We start from the raw sequence: 20,369 nt of genomic DNA, 5'->3' as shown, positions 1-20,369 counted from the left end.
ATTAATCCCATATTACTGTGGCATTGTTAGACAAAGTGAATTATACATTCAGTGAGTTAATTTCTGATACGATTGAAGAGGAACTCCAGTGAAGACAGAATAGAGTGACTGTTTTGATTATTATGACTAACATACAGTAAACTTCATATTCCAGGAGTTTAAAACCCAGAATAAACTGACAGAATGTGTCAGAGAACAGAGTGAAGTTGCTGGAAGAAAAGTGAGTGTGGTGAACTGTCCAGACTGGTCGACTACACCTCCATCACAGAAGATCAAAGACGTCCTTCTACACGGTGTGACTCTGTGTTCTCCTGAACCCCATGCTGTCCTGTTGACTGTTGATGTCAGGTCCAGTTTCTCTGAAGCTGACAGGAGATCAGTGGAGGAACACATGGAGCTGCTGGGGGACAGAGTCTGGAGACACACTCTGGTTCTGTTCACATATGGATACTGGCTGGGAGAGAGACGTGTTGAGGAGTACATAGAGTCTGAAGGAGAACCTCTGAGGTGGATCCTGGAGAAATGTGGATACAGATACCATGTTCTCCCGTTCATCAACTGGGACACTTCAGAAGTCACAGAGTTGATGGAGAAAATAGAAGACATGGTGACGAGGAACAGAGGACACTTTGGACCTTTAGACTTAAGAGAAGACAACTCTGTCAGAGACACTGGACACGTCATGGTGGCAGGGGGGACAAGGGGACGCATGTTCCTAGGAATGCGAGTATTCCGGGCTGAAGAATGGAACAGCCTGGAAGAAGAATGGAAGAAGAGAGAGGAGGAAGGGAGGAGGAGAGAGGAGGAAGGGAGGAGGAGAGAGGAGGAGATGATAGAGAGGATGTTGACGTTTCTGTGGAATGAACCATCCTTCAGGAGAATGAATAGCAAAGAGAACGTTAATCCATTTAGTGAGTATCAATAATAATTGATCTGCTACTGAATTCAGTGTGAATGCTCTTCCAGTAGAGGGTTTGAAGTTTTTTTCTTGCTAGCACAGGTTCTTCCAGTTTAAAAAAGCACCAGCTAACATTTAGGAGCACCCACCAAAATGTAAGGGGCGCCAATATGTAATAGATGTTTTTTTAATAATCAAAACGACAGTAACAGAAAATGGTGAAAGTAGCCTTAAAACTTTATAAGCCGGGAGACAGGCCCAGCCATAGATACATGTAGATACTTAACTGACTGCTGCTGCTCTTTTGAGCGATGTGTCAACAGGCCTGGGCCGTCATATTGGTTATGGTAAGCCGTGCCTCCTAGCTAAGGCATGTATGCCCCATGTATGTCTATTGAAGCAGGATGTCTCTCCACAATTACAATAATCATAATTCGCTGAATTCTCAAACAACCTTCAAGCGGTTTGGTTTGTTGTCAGACATGTAGAAATGTAGTTATGCTATGATACAGGATGTTTAAATTGTAGGTTTGTATACCAAAACACCTGATCTTACATAGATAGAAAATAACAGTAATGATTATAAAACAGAACAAGGTTTTAGTCTCATAGTTGGGAGGGAATTCGTCAAAAATCATCATGATTGTGCACTTGATTTTTCAATGGATTCTGTTACTATTGGGCATGCTAAATAACATACTATACATTTAGGAAAATCAAACTTCTGGAAAGGCATCATTTTCCAGATGGCATACACGATGCTGCCGGGAGCTTAAAATGCCTATAAGCTGGTAGGGAATATGTAAAACATCATAAAGATTGTGCACTTGGTAACTAGCTCAACTCGTTTGCGATGGTTTTTGAAAACCTTATGCCCATAACACCATGCCAAAAATCAAGTGCACGATTTTTATGAATTCCCTCTCAGCTATCAGGTACTACAGTGTATGGCATATTTCTTACAGTGGAGCTATGGCAAACTACCCTGCAATATATATGACTTTCAACCAGGTTCTTCCCATTTTATGTTAAATGTCTCCATTTTGAGGCTTTATCAGCAATTATTGAGCGGGGTGTACTGTATACAACAAATTTGAACTCAGCACAATACCCCTAAAAACAACTGTTTGCAACTCTGCTTTGCCTACTAATTTCAGCCAGCAAGTGCAATTTTCAAGATCGAAAAGTAATCTTGGGCTCAAATTGAAGCTTATAGGTTTTCTCTATCGTTGCTGTTGGGTAGAAATTTCCAAAATTGTTGGCTTTCAGGATTCAAATACAAAAATAGCAGATCTACAAGCTCAAAACTTGTCACATCACAACGGAAAAAGTATGGCATTAAATAAAAAAAAAAACATAAAAAGGTGAAATAGATAATAAACTCTGGAGATTACAGATTTCTGACCGACAGCGACGATGTACAAGTTAGGCAGTGATATATGCCAAAGTGCTGGAAAATAATCATGATGATGATCAGTTTCAGTTCTTTCTTCTTGTAATATCATTATTAATGTCTTGCTGTCTGTTATCTTCTGTTCCAGTGAGTGGATCACCAATGGGATCGGCAGAAGCGAAGGTGTCTGGGTGGGTGACTGAGTGGCTGCAAACAAAGTCAGCATCGGCACTCACTTCAGAATATGGGTCCAGCGCTTCGAGTAAGTGGATGAGCGATGAAGACGAGGGTGTGTGATTGATAACAATCACACACCCTTTAATTCTCATTTCATTATTTAGGGGAAATATTTGCCCCACCAAAACAAGTCTTATTGTAGATGCATAAGGTGACTACAATAAGTTAATATACAATGCTCCACATATCTGACACTAGTGGAACATTACAAATCAGACAAATACAGTAAAAACTATAATTGCTCCACCATTATGTATAACAACAGCAAAAACTAATATTTACAATGAAAACAAAACAAAAATCTGAAAACACTGACACAAATGTCTTCTTCAGTTGCAATACCATTATCATAAACAGGAATGTTTCATCAGGTTCTCTTACAGAAACAATAGAGATACCATCAGGGGTGGACTGGGCGGTGGAACGGTGGACCGCAAATAAAAGTAAAAATAAAATGTATATTGATAAAGTTATTTTATTTAACTTTATAATTAGATGGAAAAGATGGTTTGGTACTAAGACCCCCCAATACCCGTCCAGTCAACACCCAAAGAAATGAGAGTCAAACACCGGTATGTCCAAAAATGATCAGTCTGTATTGCTCGAGCGTGCACACGGAGACAGTACAAGTTACAGACAAGAATAACAATCACACTAATGTTGTAACAACAAACAATGGTATTTATACACAGTTGGACTTCAATGACATCAGACATAGGTGCATCCTTATGATTGGCTTTAAGACCCTCAGACGTAGAATGGAAGTCGTAGGATGGACAGGCGTCTGGCTGTCTTAATAATAAGTTGTTGTTCATCTTAGGGTGTCCTTGTGTACAATTCTCGGTTCCATAAACAAGTTGTTCCTTCGATATCATAGGGACATGTGCTCGGTTTTATCTGTGACAGGATGACAGCTGACAAAGGGAATTAGTGACGATGTCAGGTCATGCAGAGATATCGGTCATTGTACAGAGATACAGGTCATTAGGACATTAAACACAAAGCATTGACCAAGACATGTTTTTACTGATTGGGAACATATGGAGCCGGCACCAGATAGTTACAAAGTTACAAAAGGCATGTTTAAAAGACTGAAGTACAGGCCCAAAAATACATCACTATATTAATTTGACATTTTAAGCAGGTTTATGACACTAGACAAATTAGGATCAATCAAGATTAACTCTATCATATGTATATATTTTTTATATTTTTGCCTCCGTTTTAGGATCATTACGGTCATTTCTGGGTTGCCCGGCCCTATTATTTTTGCCCCCGTTTTAGGATAGTTACGGTTTGGGCTGGGTGGCCTAATTGGAGAGGGCCAATCCTTCAGTAGCACCGGCTCACAGAGCTGAGAGACAAATGATTGGCCCACTGGCTTGTCAAGTTGTCTATTATCATAATTCTGGCCTATTGGCCCATTCACAGGCCCACCCAAACATAATTATAACAGCTGATATACAAGCCCACAACGCATCACTGCCTCGACGCATTGTGGGCTTGTAGATCTTCTATGTTCAGTGCGAGACACCATTGTGTGACGAACAGTGGTGGAAAAAGTACTCAAATGTTTTACTTAAGTAAAAGTATCAATACTGCAATGTAGAGTACTCCGTTACAAGTAAAAGTCCCGTATTCAAAATTTACTTGAGTAAAAGTACAAAGGTATTGGTATCAAAATGTCCTTAAAGTACCAAAAGTAAAAGTACTACCCTGTGACGCGTTGTGAGCTTGTAGATCGGCTATTTTCAAATAGCCTAGGTATAAAATAGGGCTAAAGTGGTAAATGTATGTTTTATAATGTAATAATTTATATCTGCAAAGTAACTTGTAACCAAAGTTTTCAAATAATTGTAGTGGAGTAAAAGTACAATATTTGCCTCTGAGATGCAGTGGAGTAGAAGTAAAAATATAGACAATTGGACATTTTCCGGTAAAGTAAAAGTACCTCAAAATTGTACTTAAGTAAATGTACCTAGTTACTTTACACCACTGGTGAAAAAACATAAATAAAGGCTTACGTCTGGCAGCACACTTGGCAGAGAGAGAGAGAGAGAGAGAGAGAGAGAGAAACAGCGCTAATCTGATAGGGCTGGATTAGCCATTGGGCCGGTGGGGTCGGGGCCCAAGGGCCATGGCTCTCAGAGGCCCTTCAGGGGAACTGGGCTGCGCGGTTAGCAACAATTACTAAAATTAAATGTGTCGTCTGTGTCCGGGACGAACCAGCTAACTCCATTTTCAGCTTTTTTTTTTTTTTTCATAAATCAACGCTATTGAACACCCTTTACGTCTATGTAAAAAATCTAAACATTTGAACCAATGAAAAGCATTAAAAAGCGCCTCTGACGAAACCTCCCAACTCCATTGGATCCTCAAACTGTCCGTCAAAAACAAACAACTCCCCCTCTCTACTCTGCTGCTGCAGCCTTTTCACAAGTTCACAACACAGAACAGAGCGCGCTGCGCAGTGAACGAGGAGGAGTATCATGTAAACAAACTCCCCGTAGTCTGTTAAAACTATGCAGTGTACCTGTTTATCAAACTTAGCACTGACGCTAATGTTATGAAAACAAGTAATTATATTTCTAAAATCTATGAAGTGTTTAATGAAGAGAGAAATGTGACAAGAAGAAAGGAGTTGATAGGATTTCTGTCGCGACTCGCGCTAGTTCTACTGAAACTCCAATTCTGTGAACCCCTCTTTGCAAAAGTTATTGTAATATTTAAAGTCCTGTTTATTATTGTTGGCCTATATAAGTGTCATGAAGCATCAGGGCATTAATTCACACGTTGTTGTGATGCATTGTGAGCTTGGAGATCCATTGTTAGCTTTTGGAAATGTGTACCCTTTTGAAACCTCTCCCTCAGCAGCAAGTGGAGCTATTGTTGTTTGGACACCTAACTCCATTTCAGCTTGATTTCTGCTCGTCTGAAACTACTATCTCCACTTGCGCTGGATTTGGGTAAAGTGGTGATAATATAATGACACATGCAAGTATCTGACGATATATAAAGTCACTATACCAACTTTGATGAGGCAGTATTGCTTTGTTTTAAAAATATAAGGTTTTCTTCATTTCCTGAAAAACGTATATTTTGTTTTTTTGTTTCCTGAACAATGAGCGTTTTGGAGTTAGCAGGTTCGGGCCGGACAGCAGAGATATGTTAATCAAATATCAAATGTGTGTCGGCCCCTCCTCTGTATTTACAGCAGTGGTTCTCGCTGGGTCTGAGCCTCAAACCCAGGCTGGGCCCCCTCAAAGTGGGCCCTTTAAGGACCACTGCTCTACAGTACAAACCAGGCTTTGTACTGTGAAGCAGTGGTCCTCAAAGGGCCCACTTTGAGAGGTCCCTTTGAGGAGGGTGGCTTTGAAGGCCGTAAAGTTAACAGGACCCCCATCCTTCGGGCCCGCTGACCACCAGAAGTTAAAGATATAATTACCTTGAATAGAGCCATCTAACAATTAATAGCACAGTTCAAGCTCCTTCCTGAAGCTAGAGACTAGAATAATAGGAAAATGTTGATATAATTGATTATACTTGTTTCAGGCAGCATTGCAATTAACACATTGGGTGCCAGAGGTTTATTAAAATATTATACGTTGAGTGCCAGCATTTCTTCCATCCACTTGCGTTATACATTTCGTGCTGTGAGAAGCCCCGACGCGGAAATGCATGTAAACAAAGCGTGCGTGCGAGACGGCGGAGGGTCCCGACTAACGCCTGGAACAATAATATTTCCAACGCGACCCTCCATTGCAGCGTGATCGCCGATCGAAAACGGCTCGTTTCCACCACATTAAAAAGAAATGGAGATATTAAGCTTTTAATCAAGGAGATAACATTGAAAACGCCGACCGGAAGGATTTTTGACATGGAGCCTCATCCAGCCTCTTCTTCTCAGAAACTGCTTGGGTGATGTCAAAGTTTCGTTTTAGCGCCCCACGTGGCCCACATGTATAAAAATAGAATTGGGTCAAAAACGGTCCGGACCGTTTTCGGCACTTCTCGTTTGGACCCTCAAAAACGGTCCGGACCGTTTTTGGCATTCAATGTGTTAATATGTTTTTACCTCAAATATATTATGAATATTGCTCGTGTCACATGCAGCCTATGTTTTGTCGAATCAGATTATTGGGACTGATTGTGGCGGCTGTTTTCGAAATTGTGTTTTACACACAAAAATATATACAATTATACATACAAGCTTAACTCTCTCAGTGCCAAGCCCCGAGTTATCCCGAGTTTTCTCTGAATACCCTCCCTGCCAGAACGAGAAATCCAGAGTTTTTACTTTTTACTGTGGTCGCGCTATTCTGTTTATTTTTCATGATGACTTTCGCTTTCTGATTCCTTCAGACTCATTGGGTTCCGGTTTCATGACGCAGATTCCGTTTCCGGTTCTCATTTTTGTAGAGAGATCTACTATTTGACAGTGCAAACATAATTGCCTTCCTTGATGCATTAACGAGCGTCAACGAGCATCAGCTGGACACAGACACACACAGCCCTAGCCTGATTATCAGACTGAAGCTGCGTGGAGCTTCAGTCAGTGGTGGCTTATCCAACGGGCTTGAGGTGCTGAAGCACAGGGCACCAACCTGGGGGGGGGGGCACCAAACGGCGTGAAGACGAAAAAAAATCGGCGAAAATCGGCGAAATTTATAGAAGCAAGCCCCCGCGCAGCTGGACTCTTTTAGAGCCAAGCCTTCTATAAATGAATGTTGGTCGAATTTGGCAGAATCCTTGCCGTCATTGACTGGACACATGACGTCTGAGATCCACATACTGTAAAGCCGCACCATTATTAGACTCAGTATTGTTTTTATAAAACCGGCCTCTCCCCACAACATTTGAAAGACATTTATAGCCCAATGGTATTGATTACTGTATCAAAAAGGCATATTACACATGTTTGGGCATTTGGACAAAACCTGGCGGAGGTAATAATTATCAAATGAATGAATTAATCTGCAAAATGTTTTATCAGCACCATTTTTATTTCTTTTTTATGTTGAACCGCCACAGAACCTGTACATAATACACAGGAACCAAGATGTAATTGGATACCACAGACTCAATATTTATCTCTCGCTAACATTTTATCAGACACTGTGGAGAGCGTAAATCTTTGCATTGAAATATTAGTTCTCTTCTGCCACATACTGACCATGGCTTTCAAGCCATGGTCAAGACAAGACGTCCCGTTAGAGGCATCCTTCTTTTACCCTGTAAGCCTCCAAGCTGCCTCTGATCCACTAACTATCCACTGTCTTTTTTCTTCACAGACGCCTGGGAAAGTGAAGTGGAAGGTAAAAACAAAAGATATATTTCCTTGAATAGAGCCACCTAACAATTATTAGCACAGTTCAAGCTCTTTCCTGAAGCTAGAGACTAGAATAATGATTATGTTGATATAATTGATTATACTTGTTTCAGGCAGCATTGCAATTAATATGTTTTTACCTCAAATATATTATGAATATTGCTCGTGTCACATGCAGCCTATGTTTTGTCGAATCAGATTATTGGGACTGATTGTGGCGGCCGTTTTCCAAATTGTGTTTTACACACAAAAATATGTACAATTATACATACAAGCTTAAGGATCAAGAGAAGTAACTTTTCACTGTAAACCACATTGTTTCAGAGGACATATAGACACTAATAACAAATATAATATAAATACTGCATAAATATAAATTCCACTAAAATAGTTATATTCTTTACCAACCAAGTTTAGCCTAGTTATTAACAACAGTTTGAACACAAATATCTATAAGCGAGAGAGGGTCGCTTGTAAAAGCTTTGGCTTTGATGCTATCATAGATGTAGACCTATTTGACAGTGCAAACATAATTGCCTTCCTTGATGCATTAACGAGCGTCAACGAGCATCAGCTGGACACAGACACACACAGCCCTAGCGTGATTATCAGACTGAAGCTGCGTGTTGCAGAGAAGCAATTATTATGACCTATATAATAGACTAAGTCATAATAGTGACCTAGTCTGTTAGCCTTCTATAAGTGAATGTTGGTCGAATTTGGCAGAATCCTTGCCGTCATTGACTGGACATGACGTCTGAGATCCACATAAAGCCACACCATCACTAGACTCAGTATTGTTTTTATAAAACAGGCCCCTCCCCACAAAATTTGAAAGACATTTATAGCCCAATGGTATTGATTACTGTATCAAAAAGGCATATTAGACATGTTTGGGCATTTGGACAAAACCTGGCGGAGGTAATAATTATCAAATGAATGATTTAATCTGCAAAATGTTTTATCAGCACCATTTTTATTTCTTTTTTATGTTGAACCGCCACAGAACATACTGTACATAATACACAGGAACCAAGATGTAATTGGATACCACAGACTTGTTAAAATGACTCAATATTTATTTCTCGCTAACATTTTATCAGACACTGTGGAGAGCGTAAATCTTTGCATTGAAATATTAGTTCTCTTCTGCCACATACTGACCATGGCTTTCAAGCCATGGTCAAGACAAGACGTCCCGTTAGAGGCATCCTTCTTTTACCCTGTAAGCCTCCAAGCTGCCTCTGATCCACTAACTATCCACTGTCTTTTTTCTTCACAGACTCCTGGGAAAGTGAAGTGGAAGGTAAAAACAAAAGATATATTTCCTTGAATAGAGCCACCTAACAATTATTAGCACAGTTCAAGCTCTTTCCTGAAGCTAGAGACTAGAATAATGATTATGTTGATATAATTGATTATACTTGTTTCAGGCAGCATTGCAATTAATATGTTTTTACCTCAAATATATTATGAATATTGCTCGTGTCACATGCAGCCTATGTTTTGTCGAATCAGATTATTGGGACTGATTGTGGCGGCCGTTTTCCAAATTGTGTTTTACACACAAAAATATGTACAATTATACATACAAGCTTAAGGATCAAGAGAAGTAACTTTTCACTGTAAACCACATTGTTTCAGAGGACATATAGACACTAATAACAAATATAATATAAATACTGCATAAATATAAATTCCACTAAAATAGTTATATTCTTTACCAACCAAGTTTAGCCTAGTTATTAACAACAGTTTGAACACAAATATCTATAAGCGAGAGAGGGTCGCTTGTAAAAGCTTTGGCTTTGATGCTATCATAGATGTAGACCTATTTGACAGTGCAAACATAATTGCCTTCCTTGATGCATTAACGAGCGTCAACGAGCATCAGCTGGACACAGACACGCACAGCCCTAGCGTGATTATCAGACTGAAGCTGCGTGTAGCAGAGAAGCAATTATTATGACCTATATAATAGACTAAGTCATAATAGTGACCTAGTCTGTTAGCCTTCTATAAGTGAATGTTGGTCGAATTTGGCAGAATCCTTGCCGTCATTGACTGGACATGACGTCTGAGATCCACATAAAGCCACACCATCACTAGACTCAGTATTGTTTTTATAAAACAGGCCCCTCCCCACAACATTTGAAAGACATTTATAGCCCAATGGTATTGATTACTGTATCAAAAAGGCATATTACACATGTTTGGGCATTTGGACAAAACCTGGCGGAGGTAATAATTATCAAATGAATGAATTAATCTGCAAAATGTTTTATCAGCACCATTTTTATTTCTTTTTTATGTTGAACCGCCACAGAACATACTGTACATAATACACAGGAACCCAGATTAAACCAAGTTAAAATGACTCAATATTTATTTCTCGCTAACATCTTATCAGACACTGTGGAGAGCGTAAATCTTTGCATTGAAATTTTATATATTATATATATATATATATAATATCTTCTGCCACATACTGACCATGGCTTTCAAGCCATGGTCAAGACAAGACGTCCCGTTAGAGGCATCCTTCTTTTACCCTGTAACCCTGCAAACTGCCTCTGATCCACTAACTATCCACTGTCTTTTTTTTCACAGACTCCTGGGAAGGTGAAGAGGAAGGTAAAACGACCATATATTTCCTTGAATAGAGCCACCTAACAATTAATAGTACAGTTCAAGCTCTTTCCCGAAGCTAGAGACTAGAATAATGATTATGTTGATATAATTGATTATACTTGTTTCAGGCAGCATTGCAATTAATATGTTTTAACCTCAAATATATTATGAATATTGCTTGTGTCACATGCAGCCTATGTTTTGTCGAATCAGATTATTGGGACTGATTGTGGCGGCCGTTTTCCAAATTGTGTTTTACACACAAAAATATGTACAACTAGAAAAAGTGCTCCTCGGAGCACAGGTCTCCGCCAGGTCAGGTAGTTTATTGTGGGCCAGCAATGTTCGGAATTCGCCAATCAGGATGGAATATAAAAAATTGGACAGATCTATCTTGACCACTTGACTATAGAGATAATGTGTACTGATTTGCATGATGTTTGGATTATAGCGCCTGGTGGCGCTATTATAGGTCATTGTTAAAAGGGTGGCGTTTGTTCTTCAACATAGTGCGAATGTGCGTGCAAAGTTCCACCGCAATCGGACGCTGCGTTCATGATTTGGGGCATTTTGTTCAAAACGGGCCACTCCTGCAAACTTTAGATGTCAATGTTAGCCAATCAGGATGGAATATGAACAAGGACGAATGACATACAGTATATGTCATTGTGACTGGAGAGCTAGGACGTGGCTTCTGTGTTCATGATCTGAGAAGGATCCTGGAGGAAAGACACAGAAGTAGTGCTGTCAAAGTTAGCGCGTTATTGACACATTAACGCATGAGCGACTTAACCGCGTTTATATTTTTCTCGCATTAATCGGCCAATTTAAAAAAACACCCTTTTTACCCTTAGAGGCATCCATAGGTCTCAGATTCATATGGGCTTCCTGATCTGAACACTCCCTCTGCGCATCTAAACCAATAACAGCAATTGGGGGCGGGATATACGGAAATTTCAAACCAATCACATCGAGTTTTGAACGTTCACAGCCCCTCGCTCTATTGGCACGTTTGACCCTCAAGGTTTCAGCCTCCAGGTAGAAACTCAAAATAGTCAGAGAAGACATAAAACACCATAAAAACACCACCAGGGGGCTTAATGAAGTTCTATCAACCTCATAGACACATGAAAAACCGAAAAAGTGCAAAACCATGGCACCACCTCTTTAAGTAAAAGTATCAATACAATGTAGAAATACTCTGTTACAAGTAAAAGTCTGGAATTCAAAATTAACTTGAGTAAAAGTACACAAGTATTGGTCTCAACATGTACTTAAAAGTAGAAAGTACTAATTATAATGTCCCATTTCAAGTTCTTAAAAAGAATGAAAATCTTTTGAAAATAGCAGATCTACAAGCTAACAATGTGTTGCACCGTGACGCGTTGTGAGCTTGTAGATCAGCTATTTTCAAATAGCCAAAGCTTAAATAGGGCTGAAGTGATTAATGTATGTTTAATCTGTAATAATAAATAATGTAAAAAACTAGAAAAGTGCTCCTCGGAGCACAGGTCTCCCTCCGCCAGGTCAGGTATGTTATTGTGGGCCAGCAATGTTGGGAATTCGTTAAATCAGACTGGAATGTGAAAAATTGGACGGATCGGATGGATCCGTCTCGATCACTTGACTAAAGAGATAATATGTAGTACCGATTTGCGTGATCTTTGAACAACATTTTGTAGGAGTAATTTAAAGAAACATGTTTTGCAAAAATCGGCCTCCTGGTGGCGTTGTAATAGAGCATTGTGAAAGGATGGCATTTGTTCCTCAACGTAGTGCAAATGTGTGCGAAGTTTCACCGCAATCGGACGCTGCGTTCATGATTTGCAACATTTTGTTGGGCCACTCCTGCAAACTTTAGATGTCAATCTTAGCCAATCAGGATGGAATATGAAAAATCTAACAGATCCGTCTTGATCACATGACTATAGAGATCATGTCTACCGATTTGCGTGAAATTTGGATAAAATGTGAAGGAGTAATATAAATAAAAACGTTTTATATAAGTCGGCCTCCTGGTGGCGCTATAAAAGGCGAATGCAAGGGCAAAGGTTTTTCCCTGACCTCTAGGGAGTGCACATACAAAGTTTTACACAGATCGGTGCAGTTATAGGTAAAAACAGTAATCGGCATGTTATAGCGCAAATCGGCATGAGGCTGATTTGAAAATGTTGAAGTGGCATGTCTTCCTCGGCCTAGTGGGAATGTGAGTGCAAGATTTCACGGAAATTGCATGCTGTGTTCATGATTTGAGGCATTTTGTTCAAAACGGAGCACTCCTGCAAACTTTGGAAGACATTTTTAGCCAATCAGGATGGAATATGAAAAATCTGAAAGACCCCTTTCGTGTAATGACTATAGCGATGCTGTGTACCGATTTGCGTGACGTTTGGACAAAATATGTAGGAGTACTGTCAAAACATGTGTTTCGCAAAAAGCGGCCTCCTGGTGGTGCTATAACAGGGCCATGTGAAAGATTTGGGGCAAAGGTTCCAGGGAGTGTGTGTGCACAGTTTTGCTGCGATCAAGCCAACAGTGCGGGAGATAATCTGTTCACAGACGGACACACACACACACACACACACACACACACGGACGGACGGACGGACGGACGGACACACACACACACACACACACACACACACACACACACACGGACGGACGGACGGACGGACGGACACACACACACACACACACACACACACACACACACACACACGGACGGACGGACGGACAGGGTGCAAAACATACTCTCTCGCCATGCCTTTCGGCCTGGCGGAGACAATAAATGTCACAACAATGTCTTCCTATTGAAATTGGCTAATGGGAGTGCGGGCCAGCGGGTGGTAAAACTTCTATTAACTCATTAAGACCGGGAACGCATCTGTGTGTCATTTTAAGATTTCTTTGGCTATTAAAAAATAGCAGATATACAAGCTCATAGCGCCGCGCTGTGAGCTAGTAGATCTGCCATTTTTGAAAAATCGTGAAAATGTTTGCAAATCTTTGAATATATGTATTTTTTTAAGTGAACATCTTTAACTCTGTTACAACTTCTGGGGGTCCCTGGAACAAAACACTTTGAGATGGGGGTCCACGGCCAAATACATATATCAGAACCACTGATTTTATAGCAACATAAGGAATCCCCCAGAAGCAAATATTTGAGTTAAAAAAATATATATATATATACATATTCAAAGACCCACGATTTTTCCAAAAAATTGCAGATCTACAAGCTCATAGCGCGGCTATGGGCATATATATATTTTTTTAATCAAAGGCTGTGAGTGTGTTATTTACTGTATAAGCCTATTCGAGATTGATTCTCGTCTTATCTCTGGCTGGTGATATAAAATAAATATCACCCTTTTTAAAATAGACATTTGTATTTTTCTAGATCAGGCCTTTAAAAATCAATAAAATTAGTGTGTCTCAAGCATTAGGTTGCTTGAGTGTATGTGTGTGTGTGTGTGTGTATGTGTGTGTGTGTGTGTGTGTGTGTGTGTGTGTGTGCGCGTGTGTGTGTGTGTGTGTGTGTGTGTGTGTGTCCTACACCAGTGGTTTTCAAACTTTTTCATGTCAAGGACCCCCAAATTTTTAGCCCGCAGACCCCCATTTGAAAAGATAAGCCAAGGACCTCCATAAGAGAAGATTTTTACGGCTCTAGCAGTGATTCTCAACTATTTTAATTTCAAGGACCCCCAGTTTGACATGCATTAGACTACGGACCCCTAATGGCATTTATAGCACTGGGACCCCAATTTATATTGTACAATGGTTCCATTTGGACACTGGAGTTACAGACCCATAAGGGTCCATTTGGTTCCTAACTATCTATAATTTAGCTTGGGACCCCCTGGAACTTCCTGGGGTCTTTGAGAATCACTGCACTCTCTCTCTCTCTGTGTGTGTGTGTGTGTGTGTGTGTGTGTGTGTGTGTGTGTGTGTGTGTGTGTGTGTGTGTGTGTGTGTGTGTGTGTGTGTGAGAGCACAACAGCATCCAAGCTGATTTACTTCCGATCAGTCAAACATTTTTCCTATCACTTGAAACTCTGTTGCCTGATGACAGCTGAGGGGAAAGCGTCCCTCGTTTCTATTCTAAATTGTAACCGGTGACATCCGTTCGTTGTTAGCATGTAGCACTCATTAGCAGTCTGTAGCAACAAGTAGGGGAGACCCGGGACCAAAGTAACACTTTTTGTATTTGCCTTCATAATTCACAGACTACTTGAAATATCCTAGTCATCTTTTGCCATAAGAAACATATATATGTGCCCTAATTAATAATAAATTTTTTAAGCTTTCACTAATCAGGACAAGACTAAAATATTAATTTGAATGCAATGAGTCACAGTGTTACGATTGCCCCCGTGACGGGGGCAGTTGTAACAGTGGTTGGGGGCAATTGTAACACTGTAAAAATAAGTCATATTAACACACTTTATCTCAAATAAAAGCACATCACTAAGTAATATGTATTTGTTATAATTTAACATTTATACTTTCAAATGTTTTATATACATAATTACAATTATTTTGTATTTTTATTCAAATAATTTATTTTTAAATTTGGTTTTTTTCACATGTATGTAATTTTTTTTAATTTAAATGTATTTTTACTTTGAAATGTAGTGACATTTAGTGAAATATGTTCATTTACTAACATAAAAGTATGTAACCCCAGACACAAAATATGCTTGCATTGAAAACACATTGTTACAATTGACCCCGGTCACTTTTTTACAATTGCCCCCGATGGGTCAACCATGATAAAATCCCATATTCTAGCTAGAAACACCTATACTAGCATAGGCTGCTGATTAATTAATTTGTGACCAATAACATAGAGATACAATTAATCTAAGTTTAAATCAGCTGACATCTTATCTTTAGACAGCAGAAGGAAAATACCGTACACTCAAAAATGAACGTTTACACCTAAAAATCTGTTTTTTGTTGAAAACTTCTGCTGAGATGAAATGATCATTCTATCCTTCCATAGGCAGAGAGAGGACCCTACTGAGCATGTGCACAAGAAGTCTCACCCCTCTAGCTTGTTCCTAATTAGAATTATTGAGTGTGTTACTTTTGCCCCCTGTTACTTTTGTCCCTGGTCTCCCCTACTGCCAAACAGCACTCAACTACTGCCATCTTTCTGAAACAAAACGGTCGCGGAGGCTATGCTTTTGTTGCCTGGTAAACCCTCCCTCCGGAAATCTCATTTGTAATTTATTTCAGGAGTGAGTCTGGCATGATCGCCCATTCTGCAATTTTGGCTGTGGGCTGGAGTTGGGCGGGAGTAATACCGTTGACTGACAACCCCTTCAGCCAATCAGCAGTGTCCCACTTCAGCCAGTGCATTTTTACCACTTCCAGACTAATGTGACGCAACGGGACTTTTGAGACGGCCATGCCCAAAATAGGTTGCCTTATTCGGATACATGCGTGTCACTGCCCGCCCCTGCCGGTTCTCTACATTTTTATTTTTAAATAGGCTCTGTCATGATTAATTGACCACATATATGAAGTTAAACAACTAAATTCTAACCACACGATATCTTATAAGTAAATTCCGTGCCTCAAAATAGAAGTTTGAGAGCTTTTTGAAGTTTTAAAACAGCGGAGAAAATAGCGCACAGAAAAGATGGCTGCCGTTCGTGTTTTGTCAGCTGCACTCGGTGCCATTCGGGCTCACTCGAACTCGCCACCTGATTGGCCAACTTTCGCTGTCAATCACAGAACGATGAGCGACGACGCTGATAGGCTCGTTTTTTTTGGTAATGCGCTAGAAACGCCCATACAAGCCTTCAGGCCAGACTCCTTCCTGAAATCAAATGGAAATGAGATTTTCCGGAGGGAGGGTTTACCAGGCTAATGCTTTTGCCCAATGCCCACTTAAATGAGCTTCTGAGCTTACACAGACACCTGGAGCAAATGAATTATCGAGCGACATCCAGCAGCACAGACGGCCGGCAAACGAGACATCCTCGTCAGCTACAACTGGATGAATGAGAGAGGGAGAAGAGAAATAGGGGAGGGCGGGGCTATAGCCTATGGAACACAGTGTGCGAGTCTCTCTCAACCGCTCTCAACTCAGTGGGAGAGATGGAGGAGCGTACCGATAAATCTTTATGGAAAATTGAACACTAGAATACGCACAGATGTTTATGGCTTGCATTTTCCAATGAGCCTTAAAAACTTCATCTTCAAGTTTTATACCTTTAATACCAAATTTAAGACAAATTAAGACCTTAAATTCCCGATATTTTTTAAAGACAATTTAAGACTAAGGACCCGCGGGAACCCTGCAGTCTCTATCCAAGATGTTTTACAACGTTGACGACCAGTGCTCTGTGTGTGTGTGTGTGTGTGTGTGTGTGTGTGTGTGTGTGCGAGAGTGAGTGAGTGTAGAGGGGTGGGGCGGGGCTTTAGGCGCTGTGACAGAAGCAGGAGCTCTGCCTCTGTCTGTGTCTGTAGCTGAAATGGCCTTTCTCTCTCTCTCCGGTCTCTGACATTGAATTGTGGACGTTCACTCCCGTTCAATTTTAAAGGGGAGCGGGGCTAAGGCCGCATTCTTTGAATTCTTTCAGAACTCTTTACAGGACTGGAGATCCAGATCTCCAGTCAAAAATCTAACAGATCCATCTTGATCACATGACTATAGAGATCATGTGTACCGATTTGCGTGAAATTTGGATAAAATGTGAAGGCTAAAGGTCCTTACACACCGGCGAATATGCGAATATACGCAAAATTCGGACTCGTTCCGAATAATTAAAAGACGCTTTTTCGCTTCGCGAAACTGATGTGGACGCTTGCATTGACTTTATAAGGTTTAAAAAAAAAACGTATTTATTCGCATGAAGAATTCGCCCCGGTGTGTAAGGACCTTTAATCTCAAAAAAATTGTTTTACATAAGTCGGGGCAGAGGTTCTGAATTGGCATCCAGGGAGACTGTGTGCACAGTTTCGCTGCAATCAAGCCAACGGTGCGGGAGATATAGACTCAGTATTGTTTTTTATTAAACAGGCCCCTCCCCACAACCTTTGAAAGACATTTATAGCCCAATGGTATTGATTACTGTATCAAAAAAGCGTATTACACATGTTTGGGCATTTGGACAAAACCTGGCGGAGGTAATAATTATCAAATTAATGAATTAATCTGCACCATTTTTATTTATTTTTATGTTGAACCGCCACAGAACATACTGTACATAATACACAGGAACCAAGATGTAATTGGATACCACAGACTTGTTAAAATGACTCAATATTTATTTCTCGTTAACATTTTATCAGACACTGTGGAGAGCGTAAATCTTTGCATTGAAATATTAGTTCTCTTCTGCCACATACTGACCATGGCTTTCAAGCCATGGTCAAGACAAGACGTCCCGTTAGAGGCATCCTTCTTTTACCCTGTAAGCCTCCAAGCTGCCTCTGATCCACTAACTATCCACTGTCTTTTTTCTTCACAGACGCCTGGGAAAGTGAAGAGGAAGGTAAAACGACCAGAAGTTAAAGATATATTTCCTTGAATAGAGCCACCTAACAATTAATAGCACAGTTCAAGCTCTTTCCTGAAGCTAGAGACTAGAATGATGATTATGTTGATATAATTGATTATACTTGTTTCAGGCAGCATTGCAATTAATATGTTTTTACCTCAAATATATTATGAATATTGCTCGTGTCACATGCAGCCTATGTTTTGTCGAATCAGATTATTGGGACTGATTGTGGCGGCCGTTTTCCAAATTGTGTTTTACACACAAAAATATGTATAACTTAAAAAAGTGCTCCTCGGAGCACAGGTCTCAGCCAGTTCAGGTAGGCTATTGTGGCCTCCTGGTGGCGCTATAATAGGCCAATGTGAAAAGGGTGCCATTAGTTCTTTGGCATTGACAATCGGACACTGACTCCATTCATGATTTGAGGCATTTTGTTAAAAACATTTGTTTTGCTAAATTAGACCTGCTGGTGGTGCTATAACAGGCCAATGTTAAAACGTTGGCATTTGTTCCTCAACATAGTGTGAATGTGCGTGCAAAGTTTAACCGCAATCGGACAGTGCGTTCATGATTTGCGGAATTTTGTTCAAAACAAGCCAATAATGCAAACTTTAGATGTCAATCGTAGCTAAACAGGATGGAATATGAAAAATCAAACACATCCATCTTGATCACATGACTATATAGATCATGTGTACCGATTTGCATGAAATTTGGATAAAATTGGAAGGAGTAGTATAAAATAATGTGTTTTACATAAGTCGGCCTCCTGGTGGCGCTATAAAAGGCAGATACACACAAGGTAAAAACACACATCACACATCTAAATCTACAGCTGGACAAACTCTGGAATGCATCGCCTCTCAGCCATTTGTCCCCTTTCACACCACAATAAAATTTGGCTTGATGCCACATTGCTGCCCATGATTAACCCGTGGTCCTGAGGCTGAACTTTTCAATGTGAATCATACTGAAATATTCAATATCACCAATGTCATGTATGCATAACTATTGTTATTTGTCCCGCAGATGAGGTGTACTCACGATCATGCTGTGAAAAATGCAAGCACGTCCAGCAGGTCAGTTCGCATAAAGCAGATACTATTCTTGATATACATACCGTATGTATGACTGTAGGTAATCCTAAATGATTTCCTGTGTTTGTTTGCTTATAGAGCTATGCCAATGAGATGATCATTCCTGAGAAACTCTCCAGAGGACGTTTGCAGTGAGTCTGGACAACACTTTGACATCATCTGCCCATTTACTTTAATGTAATTCTTAATCCTTATTTGATTGTGTGTGTGTGTGTGTGTGTGTGTGTGTGTGTGTGTGTGTGTGTGTGTGTGTGTGTGTGTGTGTGTGTGTGTGTGTGTGTGTGTGTGTGTGTGTGTGTGCTTTAGGGTTCATCTGGAAGCGGAGGGGACATATGAGTGTGTGTTCACAGGCTTGATATTTGAGGCGGCGGAGCGAGTTCAAGTGCGTTACTGCGTCCTGTCCTGGTCCAAGTTTGGCAAGTTCCTCCAGAACCCCTGGATGATTGCTGGCCCCATATTCAACATACAAACAGTCGACAAGGATGCATCTGCCCTCAAGTTCATCCAGTTCCCCCACTCCCTGTGCCTGGCTGGTGAGAATACATGCTGCATCTGGACCATTGATGGACCAGAGATATGTATTATTGACTGTACAGTTAAACATTCTTCCATGTCTAATGTTTTACAATACGGTAAATTAAACCACAGTATCCTATATGTTTGTTACACTGTTGTCTGTGTTCAGCCACTTTTGGCTTCAATGTATTTTGTCTTTGTCTCTACAAAACTGTCTCTCCCTCCTTAATTCCCATTGTCTTAACACAGGCAAGGGAAATGAAATGACATTTGGTGTCCTACACATCACTGGCAAGCATCCCATCATTGAGAGAGTCCAGTACTCTGGTAGTCATATAAAGTGGCCGGTGTCCTCCCTGTCACCTGCCGGTTCAGCCGTCATCCTGGACACACAGCAGAAACACCACGGAGCTGTGCTGGTCTACCAGGATCTGCGGAGCAGTGAAGACAGTCTCACTTTCCGCATCTACCTCGCCCTCAGCTGCAGCTCATGGCTTAAAGTGAGTATATGACACCAAGATGAAGACAGAAAGATTTCATGTGTCCTCCAGTTTAGCATTAGACCACAGATAAGGGAGTTTTGTGTAATGATAATATTAATTAAAATTTAAATGGAAGCTCCTCAAATGCAGCAAAACATGTATTAAAGCTACAAAGCACTGCACAGTTCATCAAGCACACAGGCAACACATCTAAACTACTACTAGTTAAATGTCTACCGATAAAGTCAGACCCTAGAAAAAGAAACACG

At 40.4% G+C, this 20,369-nt stretch overlaps 1 protein-coding gene across 2 annotated transcripts in view; it reads left to right on the top strand.

Moving 5' to 3' along the window:
* Positions 1-20,369, top strand: part of LOC308104042 (uncharacterized protein) — a 205,035-nt gene that overhangs the window by 114,588 nt on the left and 70,078 nt on the right. For both annotated transcript variants that reach the window (XM_080454294.1, XM_080454295.1), the window contains exons 10-19: positions 155-911; positions 2,440-2,553; positions 7,820-7,843; positions 9,140-9,163; positions 10,468-10,491; positions 17,973-17,996; positions 19,035-19,084; positions 19,181-19,233; positions 19,409-19,635; positions 19,868-20,118. In XM_080454294.1, the coding sequence (XP_080310420.1) occupies positions 155-911; positions 2,440-2,553; positions 7,820-7,843; positions 9,140-9,163; positions 10,468-10,491; positions 17,973-17,996; positions 19,035-19,084; positions 19,181-19,233; positions 19,409-19,635; positions 19,868-20,118 (1,548 nt within the window). The remainder of the gene's footprint in view (positions 1-154; positions 912-2,439; positions 2,554-7,819; positions 7,844-9,139; positions 9,164-10,467; positions 10,492-17,972; positions 17,997-19,034; positions 19,085-19,180; positions 19,234-19,408; positions 19,636-19,867; positions 20,119-20,369) is intronic.

Source organism: Gymnoscopelus braueri (assembly GCF_963280865.1).
Source record: "Gymnoscopelus braueri genome assembly, chromosome: 17".
In the NCBI taxonomy this organism is placed as follows: Eukaryota; Metazoa; Chordata; class Actinopteri; order Myctophiformes; family Myctophidae; genus Gymnoscopelus; species Gymnoscopelus braueri.
The sequence above is the reverse complement of the archived record's forward strand: the minus strand, read 5'-3'. Positions and strand labels throughout refer to the sequence as shown.